The 18,633-nt window shown below is 46.7% G+C and overlaps 1 protein-coding gene across 1 annotated transcript in view; it reads left to right on the plus strand.

Moving 5' to 3' along the window:
• The window catches only part of TAF3 (TATA-box binding protein associated factor 3), a 179,882-nt gene that overhangs the window by 118,706 nt on the left and 42,543 nt on the right, over positions 1–18,633 (plus strand). The window contains exon 3 of the mRNA XM_027073377.2: positions 12,886–14,705. Coding sequence (XP_026929178.1) covers positions 12,886–14,705 — 1,820 coding nt within the window. The remainder of the gene's footprint in view (positions 1–12,885; positions 14,706–18,633) is intronic.

Here is an 18,633-nt window from a genome sequence, read left to right on the forward strand (position 1 = left end):
TGCGGTTTTCTTCCAACTTTCCGGCCATCCCGTCTTATTCTCTTCTCGAGTTCCCCTTCTGCCACTACTTTAAATTTTGGCCTGTTGCATAGTATCTGTCCCTGGTCCTCTGCTGTTCACACACCATATATTTCCTCGGGTGACCGTTTTTTTTTTTAATTTTTATTTTTTTACATTTATTTATTTTTGAGAGACAGAGCACAAGTGGGGAAGGGGCAGAGAGAGAGAGGGAGACACAGAACGGAAGCAGGCTCCGAGCTGTCGGCACAGAGCCCGACGCGGGGCTCGAACTCACAAACCGCGAGATCATGACCTGAGCCGAAGTCGGACGCTCAACCGACTGAGCCACCCAGGCGCCCCAAGGTGACCTTCCTTACACCCTTGGCTTCAGCCCCCTTACTAGGAAATACCGCCTGGCCATCACAAGCTTTTGCTAAACAAATATTCAGGGGCTCTCTGGGTTAGCTACTGCTTTAGCCGCTGGGAACTCAGTCTAGAGGATGCAGCCCCTGCCTTCAGAAGGCTCATGTTTTAGTGGGTGGGACAGAAATGGCCGAGCAGACAAGTAATATGATGTGAGGCGGGCGTGTCCACAGTGGCCGGAAAGCGGGGCACGAAAGTGCTAGGGAGGCGGGTGGGTGGCGGAAGGGCTGGCGGTCAGAGTCCGTGAGGCCGGGACACCGGAGACCCGGGTAAGGTGCGAAGAAGCAGCCGTGAGATGACCTGCACGAGCAGCACCCGGGGCCATCGGGAGAGCGCTGGGAGGCAGCGCGGCAGGTGTGAGCAGTGACGAGGACGGCAGGGTGGCCCGAGAAGGGGAGCAGAGGGTCAGCGCGGCACAAGGTCGTGATGGGACACTGGGGGCCGCGGGAGGGATTGGGATTTTAATTGTGCCGAAGCCAGCCGAGGCCGGGCGGGGAGATGCTGCAGGGCCACACTTGGAGTTGGACAGTCCCTCCAGCCTCACCCACCGCGCGGCCTTAAGGGCGAATGGGTGCGGTCGTAGTTAGCCCTCTGTAGTCCGAACCGTTTATGTGCAGTCACACAAGCGCCGTGGGGAGACATTCATCCCTGAGACCTTGTGACCTTCTGACAAGTCAGACCTTGTCGGACCTTCTGGGACATCTTATCAAAGAAAGGTTGCACGATGTTCCAAGTTCAAGAAGTACAAAGCTTTCGATTCTGATTTTGAAGAATTTCTAATTTGCGGTTCAGGTACATGGTCATTTCTATTACAGATTGATTAGCCTCTTGGCTCCCCTGCCCCACTTTTCATCCAGGCCAGGAAAGAGTTGATTGTAATTTCATAGCATTTTTCTGGCCATTTTTATACCATTGTGATTTGCTTATTTTGTGGCTTCTTGGGGCGTCGTTTGTTTGTTTGTTTTGAATCACCAAATTTCAGAGACCAGCAGCAGATCTCATAGGCCATCCCCTAAATATGAGCGTCTTTAGGGTTGATGGGATGGGACAATGAAGCTTAAATACTGCCTTTCTTTCCCCGTCAGATGTATCCTTTGGTACTGAATGGATGTTTCTCTTGCCACTTCAGACTGGAGTCATCCCAAATTTGGTCTTCTTTCTAATCTGGCATCTTAACAGCCATTGGGTGGTTATCCCGAGCTCTCCTTTTTCCCCGATTTTGTTAAAATCTCTCGGATCGCACATGTGTGGTTGGGGGAGGAGGGAGAGGAGCAAGTGTGGGAGCCGCTCCTCCCTGGGGCCGGCTCCTGGTGGGTGCTGGGTGAGTGGAGAGGCGGCAGTGAAGGTCTGTGCTGCTATCGCCACTCACGGCAGTGGCCACTGGAGCAGTTGTCCACAGATTTCACGCTGACTCTTTACTAACTGCGCATGGTAATCCTGTGAAGCAGATAGGGTCAACGTTATTTTTGCATGCGTACAGATGAAGAGTCTGGTGCTCGTCAGCACAAAGATCAGGAAAGGGCTGGTTCTGTAAACCAAGGTTGTCTTCTAGTTCATTGCCATTTCCACTAGAATGAAACACTGCCCTAATAATACAGTGTGGGCTCGAAATAAAGAGCATGCTTCAAAACACGGCCCCAAACCCAGAGGTCGTGTGCCAAGTCAGTCTAGTGAAAAGGGTCATCTACAGGATCTAACTGGTGAAGGGCTGTCCCACGTCAGTGAGTACAGGAAGGGGAGGAGAAGAAGATCGGAGGGCAACAACCAAATCACCTCTCATCCAAGCCGTTCTGAGTCCCAGTTTGCAAGTCCCCCCTTTTGTGGGCCCTTGGGTTTTAGGTATGTCCAGTTTAATGCTGCTTTAATAGCTAAAACAGTTTCTCTGTGTTCCGTTGAAGGACTGTAGTAAGCATTTCATTGTAATTTGGGACAACTGTCATATCTCACTGATCCTAAGACATCATCAGTTTAAGAAGTGCCATTCTTGTCTGTACCACTAAGAAAAACACACACACACTGCCAATTCGACTGCCAAACTCTTTTGCTTATCATATAAAATGCATATAAAGGGGCGCCTGGGTGGCTCAGTGGGTTGGGCATCTGACTTCGACTCAGGTCAGGATCTCACGGTTCGTGAGTTCGAGCCCCCACATGGGCTCTCTGCTGTCATCGCGGAGCCCGCTTTGGATCCTCGCTCTCCCCCTCCCCTGCTCGCACTCTCTCTCTCAAAAATAGAACATTTTTTAATGTGTATAAAGTGTTACTTTTTAACCGCATAGAACAGATACCTCTTTGTCAAATTTTTTAAATGGTTTGGTGACCGAAACACCAAGGAGCTGCAGTTATCCAGTCGTTTCACCAGGAGTCCCAAGTTCACCCACTGGCGGGTAGTGACTGCTGGGCCAGTGTTATCACACCTGTCCCACAGAGACAAGAAGATGCTTTGATTATAAGAAATACATCCCAACTTCAAGAGAGGCACATTTTTTTTCACATTTTAACAACTTAGAATCGATGAAATACGGTAAGATAGTTTTTCTTATATTTCTCATAGTAACAGTGGTGACGGAAATATGTATCATCAGCCTCGGGTGATCGCTTAGCAGCTGAAGAAAAATGTGGTTCCTGTCTTGGCGGAGCTTGGTTGGGGAAACGGATAAAAACTGCGCCGACCATCAAACAGCTACACGTTGTGACTCTTTATTTTGGAGATGGAGAATGACTAAAGAATGCTTCTTGGAGAAAGCAGTACGTCAGCTTAAGATGTAAAGAGTGAGAAAGAGAGACGAGCATGGAAATAATGAAGGGGAGAGTGTTCCTAGTGGAAAGGAACAGAGGATGTGGCTGTAAAGACGCCAAGAAGGGAAAGAGGTTGGTAGGTTCCAGAAATTCAAAGAATAGTCATGTGCTTGAGCAGAAAGTGTGTGCACAGCTAGTACTTTGATATCTGTAAACTAAAATCTGTCCCAGTTTGGGGCAGGAAAAATGCCTTGCCAGGTATGGTCACAGTGTTATGGTTCTTCACGCATATTTAATCTTTTCATTAAATGCCTTCCGAGGCCTGGAATTAGCTTCAAGTAAAATCTTTTCTTTTAAATCCGTAGTCCATAAAAGTACTCAGTGCTGATGAGTTTATAGCCATATACTTGTAGTTGATCCTCATTATGCGTGTATTCCATATTTGTGATTTTTTGCCCACTCACTAAGATGTGCGTGTAACCCCAACTTCAGCACGATGCTTTCACAGTCACTCGGGGACCTACCGAGTGTGGCGAAGAATTTGAGTTGCCCGGGGTGTGCACATTTGCAGCTGAGTTCGAACAGGGTGACACTATGCCTTGCCGTTTCAGCTCCCCGGCTGTAAGCAAGTGTCATGGTCAGGGTGTAGTTGGTGCCACATTCTTCACAGTTTTTACTTTTTCTGGGTGCTTATGCCGTTTGGAGTGGTCCCCAAGCACAATGCTGAAGTGCCAGAGAGTGTTCCTGAGCGTCAGAGGGCTATGGTGTGCCTTGCGGAAAAAAACACGTGTTCGATCAGCCTCCTTCAGGCATGAATTACAGTGCTGCTGGCTCTGAACTCAGTGGTAGGGAATCCACAATGTACATCAGTTGAGATGCCTTTAAGTCATTAAACAGAAACATACATAAAACGAGCTTCTGTATTGATCTGCAGCGAGAAGAGACCCACAGGAGCCTCACCTCGTATTTCCCCTGGGAGTGATGGTTCAGTTTTTGCTAAGTTAGTCTTCACAGGACCTTCGTAGAACGTAACCACTGCCAATGACACAAACCCGTCGTCCGTGCGTATGTGAACGCGTGATTAACACGTTGCCGTGTCACGAGCCACCCCAAAATTTAGTGACTTACCGTAGCCAGTGTCTATGAGCTCCCGATGCTGTGAGTTGGTATTTGGGGTTGGCCCAGCCGTGCACTGCTTTTGCTGGATGTGGCTGGGCTTGGTCGTACGTTTGCGATCAGCCGGTCATCGACGGCCTCGCTCAGATGTCTGGTGGTTCCGCGTGGGCCCTCGGCCACACACTTGCCATCCAGCAGGCTAACCTCGGCTCATGCCCGTGGGGGCGGTTGCAGGTGTCCCGTGAGCAGCAGGAGGGCAAGCCCCAGTACACAGGTGGTTTTCAAGAAACCTCGGCCAATGCCACATTTGCCAACTCTGACCCGCTGGCCAAAAGCAAGTTCCGTGACCACCCCAATCAAGTAGGTCCCACCTCTTACTGAGGAGCCCATTAAAAAGGCATCAGTGTAGGGAGGGGCAGAATTTCTCTTCTGTTTTTCTGCTCTAACTCGTTTATCAGGCCCGTTGCTGGGTTCTTTACATACTTTGTCTTACTCAGAGGTGCTGGGACTTTCTGTTAATCCTAACCAGCATAAAAGGAAATTGAAGTTCAGAAAGATGAAGGGTCTTCATAGCTGGTAATTGGCAACGGCAGATCACACACGTGTGAATGATTGCCAAGTTTTTATTCTTTCTCTGCGAGCCGCCTTCTGATAGATGAATGGCTAATTTGCCTAATTTGTTTGGTTCTGGGGAGAAAAAAGATAGCAGGGAGATCGGTTTTATCGATAAAGGAAAAAAAACCCTGCCATCGTTTGCCTTGGAAAAGAAAGTGTGTTGCTCTCATATCATAGTGTGCAGTCTTACTGTTATCCCAAGTTGGAGGAGATCACGGTGGTAGTGATTTGTGAACGTGTGGCCCTGGATTTGCACGAAGGGCTTACACCCTCGTATGGGATCTTAGCTGGAACAGAATTTATTCTGAAAGACTTAAAGGAAGTCGATTAAAATATTAGAGCTATCGACGTTGTCTGGAGAGATCTTGTATTTATTTCTTTTTTAAAAAATCCACAATGTGACCGTGGCTAGGCCCTATTATGCTATTGTGATCGCAGTTGAACCGAGAAGGGTGATTAACGATAGCAATTTATTGTACCTGAGGAGGAGAGAAAATAGGAGATGTTGTCGTTATCATAAATCATATCATAAATAACCAAAAAGAAGCACTCAGAATGCTTGTGTGGCGTCAGCAGCCGGCCCCCTCAGGCCCGTTAGCCCAGGATGTAGCCATAGAAACCCCAAAGTCATATTGTTATCTCCGTCTCGCTGCAGTTATGTGATACAACAGCATTAACATATAGATTAGGCCATTTATAATACTTGGTGTCATTTCAGGTTGGCTTGCTTATATAGCATTTTCGTTTTTTATTGTGCAGAATGTTAGTGAAATAGTGCTTTTTTACAGGTCGGTGTGTGTATAAGTATTTATAACGCATCGTCTTTGCTCTGCTATTAATTTATTGTGTTATTGATTGGTTGTACTATATGAATTGTCACTGCCTAATTGTCTTGTCTTTGCTAGTAATTTCCGTTTTTTTTAAGTCAATAGGTTTATTTAAAAAATACCTACCCACTTACACACATCGAGTTGTGTTTCAAGGGTCTAATTTCTGTTACGTTACAGACAGGACAATGTAAAAAATACTGTATGAGGGGATGTAGACGGGATTTAAAAAAAATTTTTGTAGCCTCATTTGGAACTAAAAATAAAATGTTGGTCTGGATAGTTTTTATACCCCCTACTCGTCCCGTCTGTTCCAGGCGTCCGGTGTCTGCCCATCGGTTTTCAACTGCTGGTGGTCAGAACGCCAAGCACTGGTGCGTACGGTCCGTGAAATATCGAGGGACACAAATAGCTCTGTCCTGCCCTTGAGACCATCCCGCCTTGTATAGTCATCTGCGTGTAGAGATGGCCCCAGTAAAAAGATCTTCAGCTCCGAGAAGTAAGAGGTCAGACGTCAAGACTTAGGTGTTGCACGCGAGCATATTTTCTTCTGCGAGAGTCCGTGGGCTGTGCTGGGTGGAATCATGGCTCTGGTAACATGCCAGATACGGGTTCAGTCCAGATCGCCTTCCGTGCTCATATCCCTGGATGTGGGCTGTGTACCTACGTACCTGGCACCGATCCCTGCCACAGCAGTTGAACTGATGGCCACAAAATGTGGTTGATTCTTAAGGATAGGAAATCATGTCCTATTTGACTCTCTGTTCCTGAGATCTGACAGAGTGCTTGCCACAGGGGAATTCAGAAGACACTCAGTAGATGAGCGAGGGAGTGAATGAATGAATGAATGAATGAGGACTGAATGAATGAGTGATAGCGATAGTGAGTCGCTTCAAGGAACGTTACAGTAAGTACACCTTGTATCCAGAATGGACAGAAAGGTGTTTTTTGAAAAAATGTGCATCTTAAGCAAACCCTTTCATATTTGTTAATAAAAAAGGAAACTATTACAAAAGCAGCAGGATGCGTAAGCTAATAAGAAAATAGGAAAGTTTGTGTCGTAATTGCTAGAAATTTCTGCATGTATATTTCTAAAAACAGTCACAAGAAATCTAGTTTTAAATACATTTAATTTTTGGTGAAATATACGCAGACAGAATTTCATTGGCTCCATATTGAAGGTTGAGAAATGCAAGTATAGTTTCTGCCTGTTTTGAGATTGTGCCACTAAATGTTCAAGTTGCGTGCATCTGTGTAGTGAATGAGATAAAAAGCTTCTCAATGCCATATGAAAACAATTTCCTTTTTTTCCCCTACTTTCCATGAGCTTTTTAGATTATAGGGTTTCTTTAAAGGCATTTATTATTCTAGTTAAAACGATATTTTGTTCTAAGTCAATATTTATAGTAGTTTAGGATTAACCCATTAAAACCCCTTTGGGTGTGTTCAGGCCTTATTTAAGCCTTGTTTTATGTTTTGTTCGAGAAGTTTGGTAAAGAAGCATGTTTTTCTCATTACTCCTCTGGGAAATGTAGCGAGTGTGGCTTCTTTGTGTCATTAACGGAGGAAAATTGGGGTGCAGTCTGTAGTATCTCCTTTACTCACATCTCACATCTACATCTGTGAAATTTTAAAAAGATGGACATTAACAGGGACCCGTCTTCTCTCTGATACGTAAGTAGGAGAGAACTTGACAGTTTTTCTGCAGTCAGTCACACACTGAAGGAAAACGTTAATTTGGTGAAACTGGGTGAAGGGGATTCATGAGTTCTTTGTAATGTTCTTAAAACTTTTCTGTAAGTGTGAAATTATTTCAAATTAAAAACTTAAAGGGGTACGTGGGTGGCTCAGTCGGCTGAGCATCTGACTCTCGATTTCGGCTCAGGTCATGTTCTCATGGTTCATGAGACAGAGCCCTGCATTGGGCTCTGTGCTAAACGTGGAGCCTGCTTAAGATTCTCATTCTCTCTCTCTCTCTCTCTCTCTCGCTCTCGCTCTCTCTCTCTTTCTTTCTTTCTGTGTCTCTCTCCCTCCCTCCCTCCCTCCCTTCCTTCCTCCCTCCCTCCCTGCCTTTATCTCTCCCTTCCTCTGCTCCTCTCCCCTGCTCATGCATTTTCTCTCTCTAAGATAAAATGTTTTAAAAAGTCTAAAAATAATTTTGCAATCAAATCTTGGCTTGGAATCATTGGCTGTTTAAATGAGAAGACTCTGAGATCCCTGAGAGACCTCCACCTCCCTCTTTTTCTGTTATGAGATAGTCTGCTACCAGTCAAGTATCTCTCTTAAGTTGCGTTTCTGACAGTGGTGATAAATTTGTGCCGAGTCATTCACATTATTTCCCATCATTTCCCCTTTTTGACACATGCGAACGCATTCTGCATACGCAAAGCCTCTGACGGAATGAAAAGTTACTTTTTAATGTGGCGGGTTTTTCCTTAGATTGGATTGCAACATTTATGTTCTAGTGAATTTACGTGAAGAATAAGGTTGTTGATGGTGGACATGAACTTTTACCAGAAACTTGACATTTTTTTTTTAAATAAAGGTTCCCTCCCATACTGGTTTTAAGTATGGTTCTTCATATGTCTTTTTTTCTTATTGTCAGTATCTTTTTTTTCCTCTCCTAGAAGTGTAGAAGTTATCTCATGATTTATGGTATTCTTTGAAGAATGACCGTACTAATGATCAGTTGTCACAGGTATCATCATTTTGAATAAATTTTCACACAAAGGATAATCAAATCAAAAGTCTTACCACTGTTAACATTAGCCAGATTTTAACACAAGCAGAATTGAAAATACCAGTTTTGTAAATAATTCCTTATCATATCTTTAGCAGCATGAACATGAATACTTATCCAGAGCTGGCTTCCCTTAGTAAAATATCCGTTATCCTGAAAAAGTGTCCCCACCAGCTCTGGGCTGCTTTCATGGAAGGATAGAGTTATTAGGGCAGATGGCGGAGGTGATACCCACTTGACCTGTAGATGCGAACTGTGGACTTGCGCTGTTATATGGTTTTCGAGAGATTAGAGTGAGGCGACTTGGGTTTGTTTTGTTTTTGTTTTGTTTTGTTTTAATCTTCTCGTAAAAGGATTGCAGGGTTAACCTTACAACGTATATCTCTGTTATTGGCCAGCATTATTATTTAGTAGTTTGAAAATTGAACTCTAATTAGTTGTTCTAGCTAAAAAATAAAGAAATAAAAAAAGCCAAAAACTTTCGTCTGGAGGACCTATAACTATTTTTCTATTAGTCCAGGAGTTCCCGTGCTGGGAACTGCTTTCATTAGAGTGCTCCCTCTGCCCTCCCAGCACGTCCTCCTAAGGCCTTCTCTGGGGGACTCACCCTCCCAGAGCTGATCCAGATCCAGATTCAGCTCCAGAATCAGAAGAACAAGGCCTACTTCAACATATTCCACGGGCCCATTATGCCGCCCGGGCTCAACCTTCCTCTCTCTGCTTTGGCATCGTTGGGATTTATGAACCTCTCTCAGGTAGGAGGAGGTTCTTTGCAATTTAGAAATATAACAGCAGTAAGTACTCTGAAATTTTTTATTCATTCACTTGGAGAATATCCTAAAGCTGTCCTCCTTCTAATTTTTTCATATGTTTGCCTGTTAGCAGTTAGTGGATTTGAAGTCTCTCTTGTCATTTTGATAAAGATCGGGTTGGAAGGGGCTGTTCAAATCTTCTGAATAGTGTAAATCTAGGACAGGAGTCTGAAAACTTTTCTGCAAAGGGCCAGATAGTAAATATTCTAGACTTTCTTTGTTGCTTGTAGAACCAGAATACAGTAGAGCCCAAAGTGGGGGACGGGGTGGGGGATGGTCACTTCTAGTTGCTAAGAAAAAGTGTCACGGAAGAGGGAGCATTTGATCGGAGGCTGAGAAGAGATAGTCACCGGGACACCTGGGTGGATCAGTCGGTTAAGCGTCCGACTTCAGTTCAGGTCATGATCTTGCAGTTGGTGAGTTCGAGCCCCGCGTCGGGCTCTGTGCTGACAGCTGAGTCTGGAGCCTGCTTCGGATCCTGTGTCTCCCTCTCTCTCTCTGCTCCTCTCCCGCTTGCGCTCATTCTCTCTCACTCTCAAAAATAAACAGACGTGAAAAAAAGAAGAAGAGATAGTCACCAAATGTCGGGGGCAGAGCATTTCCGGCGAAGGGAGCTGCATGCACAGAGCTGCGAAAGTGACACACGGCAATGTGTCCTCAAGCAACAGATCAGTCCATGCGGCTGGGCTGGCAGAGTGCCCAGGACGGGGTCAGATGAGGGAGCGCCATATAGGTTGTGCCGGGGAAATGGGGTTGATTTTACATTTTAGCATACTGGTTTTCACCTTGCTGTAGCCTCACAACAAAAGCTTTTGTGGCAGCTCAGCGTGTAAGGTACAGAACCGTACGGGTAACCATTCCATTTCATAGAGAATAGGGGACCCAGCCCATACTGTGTGGTGCTTCAAAAGGGGTTCTGCAGAACCCTCCAGGCTCCAAGGAGCTCCTTTTGCAAAGTAGGGACCGATGAAAGGTCCTTAAGACAGGAAGTCATCCGGGGCGCCTGGCCGGCCCAGTCGGTGGAGCGGGCAACTCTTCGTCTCAGTGTGGTGAGTTCGAACCCCACATTGGATATGGAGATTACTTTTTTAAAAAAAGCTTTAAAAAGAAATGCAGGAGGGCACCCGGGTGGCTCAGTCAGTTGAGCATCCTTCAGCTCAAGTCACGATCTCACAGTTTGTGGGTTCAAGCCCCGTGTCGGGCTCTGTGCTGACAGCTCAGAGCCTGGAGCCTGCTCCCGGATTCTGTGTCTCCCTCTCTCTCTGCCCCTCCCCGGCTCATGTGCTGTCTCTCTCTCTGTCTCAAGTATAAATAAACATTAAAAAAAAAATGCAGGAAGTCATACACTCGGATTTGTGGCCTCAGTAAGGCAACGTGAAAGACGGGACTGGAGCCGGAGGCGTAGAGACTAGTGAGAAGTACAGACAAGAGGCGCCGGGGATCTGAACTAACGAACTAACCACAGTAGCCGCGGGGAAAGCACAGTAAAGGAAATGCAGTAGGAAATTGTGTTCGCAGTGTGGAAATGGAGACAAAGGAAAGAAGTGGTCTGGAATGATGTTTCTGACTCAGGTACCTGGACGGATGATAGTGTCATTCTCAAGGACTGCTAACAGTAGTTATGTCTCAAATTTGTCTTGTGTTAGACATCATTAAGTGTCCACCCGACTCTGTGTCTAGGGACTGCGCTAACCAATAATTCTTTCTTTCTTTCTTTCTTTCTTTCTTTCTTTCTTTCTTTCTTTCTTTCTTTCCTTTCTTTCTTTCTTTCTTTCCTTTCTTTCTTTCTTTCCCTTCCTTCCTTCCTTCCTTCCTTCCTTCCTTCCTTCCTTCCTTCCTTTCCTTCCTTCCTTCCTTCCTTCCTTCCTTCCTTCCTTCCTTCCTTCCTTCCCTCCCTCCCTCCCTCTCTCCCTCCCTCCCTCCCTCCCTTCTTTCTTTCTTTCTTTCTCTCTCTCTCTCTCTCTCTCTCTCTCTCTCTCTCTTTCTGTTAATGACTGCACTGCTCACTCACCGGGGCTCAGAGCCTTGAAATGGTGTTTGACTCCTTTGTCCACCCTTTGACCCCATCATTTATTAGATTCCGTTCACTCTGTATTCAAAATGTCCTCTACCTCCATTGCTTCCTCTTGTTACCACTCTCCTGTTCGGACCCTGTCGTCGCTTACCTACATCATTTCAGCAACTTCTGACTCGTCCCCTCTCCATTGTACTGGTCCCTCCCATCCATCGTATATGGTCCTGCTAGAATCATTTGTTCACATACACCCTGAGATTTTTCTTCCTTGTCTAAACATCTTCCCTAGGTCCAAACGGCCAGCAGAGGAAAGATGGTTTAGTTTTTTTTTTTTCCAACGTTTTTTATTTATTTTTGGGACAGAGAGAGACAGAGCATGAACGGGGGAGGGGCAGAGAGAGAGGGAGACACAGAATCGGAAACAGGCTCCAGGCTCCGAGCCATCCGCCCAGAGCCCAACGCGGGGCTCGAACTCACGGACCGCGAGATCGTGACCTGGCTGAAGTCGGACGCTTAACCGACTGCGCCACCCAGGCGCCCCTATGATTTAGTTTTTCTGGAATTCAAAGCTGCTCGGATCTGGAGGCAACCTTACCGGGCCCACTTTGTGCCGCTCCCCACTTGCACCGTGCTTGCCCGGCGGATTACCCCCGTGGCGTTTCCACCTCCGCCTCCTCGTCGTCTGTTCCTCCCCGCTGTGCTCACCCTTCCTGGTCCCCAGAAATCCAAAGCACTGCCTGATTCGTGAAGTCTTCCGTAGATCTTTAGCATTGCAGTAATCTGTTTGTTTGACCCGTGGTCACTCTTCGTCCGTCTTCTGGTGCTGGTCACTTTCCCTGTGCCATGCACGTACGTTGTGTCCCCTGCTGAACCGTGACATGCTCAGCTGGTACGTGTAGAAAGAAATAACGTGATCTTAAAGCAACTCGGTCAAGTAGGCAGGTCAAGTGCCATTGGTCCCTTTTGAAGGGTCAGGAAATAGGCTGAGGGGGTCAAGAGATTGCCCAAGGCCCATTGCCCCGTAGTGCTGGAATGCTAGCGAAACGGCGTCTTTCTAATGGCAAAGCCGGGATATATGCCATTTGCACCACACTCTCTCAAAGTGCTGACATCAGCAAGCAAAGCAGAAGACAGGAACCGTGGGTGAATCGTATCCAGGTTGGAGGCTTGCGTCTTCTAAACTCCAAGAATTAACATTTGTTATAGGAGTCCTAAAAGTAGGTACGCCTTTTTGTCATTTCTGAGGATAGGAGTCTTACAGTAACCCATCTCTAGATCTTTAGAGACAATGTATGTGTGTCGGGGGCGGGCGCACATGCACGAGCTTACACAAGAGGGAGAAAGACAGTGTTCGGTGAGGCCAGGAAAAGAGTTGTGGAAGCAGGAGACCGACAGTCTGTATATCTGCTGTCACCGGCCGGCACTCTTCAGAGAATGATGGTGTGCAAGTCTGGAAGATCCTTGAGGATCTACCGCTTTGCTCTCTGAACGCCGTCCATAAGCTCCTTTCTTTCCTAGAAATCACGTTTGAAGCGTTGTTCTCATGTGCTAGGATCTTTAAACTATTCCAGTAACACCTCTTTTCTTTTCCCTTGCCAGAGGAGGAAGAGCAGGTGCCCACGGATGGGGGTACGTCAGCAGAAGCCATGCAGGTTCCCCTGGAAGAAGACGATGAATTGGAGGAGGAGGAAATTATTAATGATGAGAATTTCTTGGGTAAGAGACCGTTGGATAGTCCCGAAGCTGAAGAAATGCCTGCCATCAAGCGACCGCGGCTGTTAAGCACTAAAGGAGACACCCTGGATGTCGTATTACTGGAAGCCCGAGAACCCCTCAGCTCAATAAATACCCAAAAGATCCCACCAATGCTCTCTCCGGTCCACGTGCAGGACAATACAGACCTAGTCCCTCCGTCACCAGAGCCACCGATGTTGGCTCCAGTCGCAAAATCACAAATGCCAATCACAAAACCATTAGAAGCCAAATCGTTTACACCTAAAGCAAAGACTAAAACCAGTTCTCCGGGACAGAAGACTAAGTCACCTAAAACTGCGCAGTCACCAGCAATGGTCGGAAGTCCTATTCGGTCACCAAAAACCGTATCCAAAGAGAAGAAGTCTCCTGGACGCTCTAAGAGCCCCAAAAGCCCCAAGAGTCCCAAGGTTATGACTCATATTCCCCAAGCACCCGTCAGACCCGAAACACCAAACAGGACTCCTTCCGCTACGATAAGTGAAAAACTTAGTAAAGAAACCCTTCAGGTAAAACAAATACAGACGCCCCCGGATGCTGGCAAACTCAACAGTGAGAATCAGCCGAAGAAGGCGGTCGTGACGGACCGAACGATCGACGACTCGATCAATGCCGTGATTGCACGGGCTTGCGCCGAGCGAGAGCCAGACCCTTTCGAGTTTTCTTCGGGATCTGAATCCGAAGGAGACATTTTTACCAGCCCTAAGAGAATTTCAGGTGCGGAATGTACTACTCCAAAAGCTTCCACCTCCTCCAACAGTGTCCCTAAGGCAGGATCCACCCCTCTGCCCCTCTCGGGTGGGGCCTCCAGTTCCGACAACTCGTGGACCATGGATGCGTCGATCGATGAGGTGGTGCGGAAAGCAAAACTGGGAGCACCTGCAAATCTGCCTCCCGGCTTTCCCTACATCTCCTCTCCTTCGGTCTCCCCTCCCACCCCGGAACCTCTGCACAAGGTGTACGAGGAGAAAGCCAAACTGCCCTCCTCCGTGGAGGTCAAGAGGAAGTTGAAAAAGGAACTGAAGACCAAAATGAAAAAGAAAGAGAAGCAGAGAGATAAGGAGAGGGAAAGAGACAAAAGCAAGGAAAAAAGTAAAGAGAAGGATAAAGCGAAAGAGAAAGAGAAGGAGAGCAGCAAGGAAGCCAGGTACCCGTGGAAGGAATTTCTTAAAGATGAAGAGCCGGATCCCTATAAGTTTAAAATAAAAGAATTTGAGGAAGTCGATGCAAAAGTGAGATTGAAAGATGGGATGGTAAGGAAGGAGCGAGAGAAGCATAAAGATAAGAAGAAAGATAGAGACAAAGGCAGGAGGGACAAAGATAAGAGAGACCGGGAAAAGGTTAAAGACAAGGGGCGGGAGGAGAGGCTGAGAACACCTGCGGCCCCCCTCGTGGTGCCCCCGAAGGACGCGGCCCTGCCCGTGTTCAGCCCCGCGGCGGCCGCCAGGGTCCCGGCCGGGCTGCCCGCCTTGTCCTCCATGCTTCCTGAGAAACTGCTGGAGGAAAAAGAGAAGCCTAAGGAGAAAGAGAGGAAAAAGGACAAAAAGGAGAAGAAGAAAAAGAAAGAGAAGGAGAAGGAGAAGGAGAAGAAAGAGAAGGAAAGGGAGAGAGAGAAGCGGGAGAGAGAGAAGAGAGAAAAAGAGAAGGAGAAACACAAGCACGAAAAAGTAAGCACTTTTCCATTTCTGGTGCTGTCTGAACACCGTCCTGTGGCAAAACTGAGGTAAAAAAGCCAGCAGTTAGAGCTGCGTCTCAGAGGCAGATGGCCCGTAAGTCAGCCGGGAGGAGATTCGTACGTCTTAGAATTTTAATTCTAAGACCCACAAACTTGTAATCAAGCCCCCTCCGTGCTGAAACATGTTAACAAGTTCATAGCCTAAGAGGAACCTATAATCGCAGACTATAACCCCTCTGTTCATTAAGCATGGCAACGAATCCCTGCCAGTTAAAAAAAAAAAAATCTGTAAATAGGATTTCTGTAATCATCAGGCGTACTGCATACTATTTTGTGCCCGAATATTCGCTACCCCGCCCCCCAAAAAAGACAGCCTCCATCTTTCTAAGAGCACGCACCCTGTGGCACTATTTTAAGGGGAGAGCCAGGCCCGTGGAGCCCCTCGGTAAGGACTCCTGTTTCCTTTCCGTGGGCCGTGATTGCAAGTGTTTCAGGTTAGGACCTTTCACTGCTTTCTGCCTCATCTCTTATCCTTCTCTTTTCTGCTTTAATAAGATTAGGACATGTTTCTGAGTACCTGGGCTGATCAGGCAGCCGGGTTGGTGGGCAGAAAATAATCCCAGATAGTTTACGATGTGAGTAAATCAGGCTTCCGTGGAGGACAGCCCAAGAGGCCAATACGTATCCCGCGGTTTTGTAGAAACTGGGACCTCAAGCCTTTGGGCCCAGAATGTGACCTCTGCTGTCTATGGTCTGGTTCCTCAGCTCATGGTTCCTGGGTGACAGTGCTCGACTGAATGGTTGGAAAGTGTCTTTTAAACTTTCTTAAAAAGCGTCTCGGGGTTCGTGGTGGCATCCCCACAGATTCCCAGAGATCCTTCCCCTGCCTTCTAGAAACGGTCCTCTTGGAGGCTGGCCAGAAAACTATACCCAGTCATTTTTTTCCAATAATAAGATAAGATGTATTCGACATCCGGCAGATCTATTACCTACCAGTATTTCTGCAATTTTTTAAAATCTCAAACTTACCTAGAAAAATTAGTTCAGCTGACAGGCTGTAATGGCAGCTCTCACATTTTTCTGCCTGCCTTTGTCCTTTTTCTGTACCCCTTGGCTGTGCTTAAAACGTAAAGAAATAGAACGGAAATTCCGATACTCCTAACTGAACATCAGCGAGTCGGCCAGACACAGAGCTCCAGCTCCCGTTCCTGTTTTAACAGTCATCTTGTCATCATGTGATTCGCGTGCAGCTCCTGGAACTGACGCGAAGCGTGTTGTCTCCTCCTGACACACCTGTGGCTGAGGTCCGGCAGGTATATTGCCGTCACCCTCTGTGGACGAGAAACTGGGTCTGAGGAGACTGGCTTGTCCAAGGTCAAGGTCACACAACCAGCAAAAGCCAGGTCATCTGCACCAAGATCCTCTTCACGGTTTCGAAATGTTTACTGCTGGGGCTCTGTCGCGCCCGGCAGAAGGGGGTCACTCAGCCACCCGGGGGCAGCTCAGAGCGAGCCCTCAGCGGGTCACAGAGGGTTCCGTTCCTTTCAGTCCCGCCTTAACTCTGGAAAGTCAGTGGAGTTGTTTGTTTCAGCAACCACTGTGAATTTGAGTGAAGCCCGTCGGATTAGATCTGTAGTGGCAGTCCTTGCCTTTCCTCAGCTTCTAGCTGACCTTGGGAAGGAAAAGTCCCTCGGACTCCCTGCTAGATTTCACCTGACAAGAGAATACGAGCCCTTGTAACGCTTTGGATAGGTTACAGCTCAGATAAATGACAGAAGATAAAAATGTATAGCAGTTGGCTGTCTTATGAGGTCTTTAAAAAGAATAAACAGAGCTGTCTCTGGAGTTAAACCTGAGTTCAAATCCTGGCTTCTTTTAGCTGTAAGACGCTGGGCAAGTTACTTTTCTGGATTAAAGGAGATTACATCTGAGATGTGCTTAGTACCATGTCTGGCACTTAAGTAAGTGCCCAGGAAAGGGAGAGAACGCTGATGGTGAAGGCAAGCATTATTATTTCTTCACGAATCCGCCCGTAAAAGGTAGAAACCTGGAGCTTGCTCCTGCTTTGGACCGGACCGGCTAACTCAACGTATGACAGGCCGAGTCAGCTCCGCTTACGGTGTTGGAAAATTATTTCTTCTTCCTTGGCACCTTTTAAAGTTCAGCTCTTCGTGCAGATAGGAAGGGATAAAAGCTCGCGCAGCCCGGGCAGATGCCACTGACAGGGTGGGGAAATTGAGACATTAACGTAGACCTTGACTTCTGCTTTTTCAGCCCCACTTAATCCTCCCCGAGCGTCAAGCCATTGGAGTGAATGAAAGTATACCTGAAACTGGGTTACACAGGCTTTCAGAATTCTCTTACATATCCACAGACCAAAATAAGGCACATCTCAGTCTCCCCAAGAAGATGTCTTGTCACAAGAATGAGGACCACAGCGTCCTTCTTTGTCCTCACCCTGACCATCTCCCAGGAGCCACCCTCACAGACCTTGACCCAGATCAGCCAACAAGGGCATTCTTTTGATAAAAACATCTCCCCGTATTTATTTTACCTCCCTGTAAACCTTTTTACCAACCACACCCACATTTATCAATACAAGAACCAATGAAGATACCGTTAATTGAACGGAGATCTGCGTGGTTGGTTGAAGGAGCCTTGGGCTTGGAATCCAGCAAGTCTGAGTGAAGATCCCGAGCATGTTTTTTAGTTTCTTTACTCCTTAGGTACTCCATCTTTATTTAAAGTGGGCTTATGGTAACTCACACTTGTTGAAAAGCAGCAAAACAGTAGTAGTTAATATTTACTGAGGAATTACTGTAGGCTAAACACCATGTAGACAGTACACGTAAGTTTAATTTCTTACCACGACTCTGTAAGGCAGAGACCATAATTGTTATCACTTTAAGATGAGAAGCTGAGGCCTAGAGAGACTAATCAGGTTGCCCACGATCACACAGCTCCTAAGTATGTAAGCAGGAGCCGCGATTTCAACCCAGGCTGTGAGATGCTACAATTGATGTTCTTAGCCACGATACTTTCCTACGTGAAATAAAAAACGGATTAATTGAAATAATGTGTGCAAGGCCCCTGGCTTAGTGGTGCGTCATCAGGAGGAAAGATCATCTTTCCAGAAGGGGCAGTGATCCAAAATAGAGTGGCTTAGGCACAGTCTTTGTTCCCCGTTACGTGCAATAGTACGCGCTAGTCAGGGTTACCGGTCTGATCTTTCACCTCTTTAAAAGAGAACCAAACTAATTGTTTATGGAAAATGTATTAAGAGCAATTATGCTGCCTAGTCACAAACATCCCCCTGGTAGCTTTAGCAGTGAGGAAGGTAACAGTACATTTCAGAGCAGTCACAGTGTCCATTTCCGTCTGTCGGTGAATGCACTACATGACTTCATTTAGTTACTGTGGGTTTTTGAAGTTTAGATGAATGTTCCAGGACTACTTTAATTAAAATTTACTCTTGGCATCTTAAGTGGTTTTTGGAAGGAGGATTGCTGTGAAAAAAAATAAGAAGATGTCTCATTATTTGTTAGTGGAAGTGGACAGTCGTACATAAAACCCGATACAAGACAGGAGCCAAAATCCATCGGTCAGATTTGGCAATACTGTTTTTATGCTCTCGAGTATGATCTGAGAAGGCCTGGGAGAGTTTCCTCCAAAAGATGATGATGTCACAACCCGCAGTGCTGGCCCGCTAAGATCGTGGGCTTTGGCAGGCATACGGACGTGGCTCTCAATTCTCGCTCCACAAGTTCCTACTTTGCACCAGCCTCTTCAGACCCCTCGGGCCCTCTGCTCCCTTCCCTCTGTCTGTCTATTCAGTACCCGGAAGAGACCGCAAGATACAGCGTAAGGTATGGGTTACCTCTGCTTACAAACAATAATCTCATACCTTCTCCAAGACACTT

Source organism: Acinonyx jubatus, chromosome B4 (genome assembly GCF_027475565.1).
Source record: "Acinonyx jubatus isolate Ajub_Pintada_27869175 chromosome B4, VMU_Ajub_asm_v1.0, whole genome shotgun sequence".
Classification (NCBI taxonomy): domain Eukaryota; kingdom Metazoa; phylum Chordata; class Mammalia; order Carnivora; family Felidae; genus Acinonyx; species Acinonyx jubatus.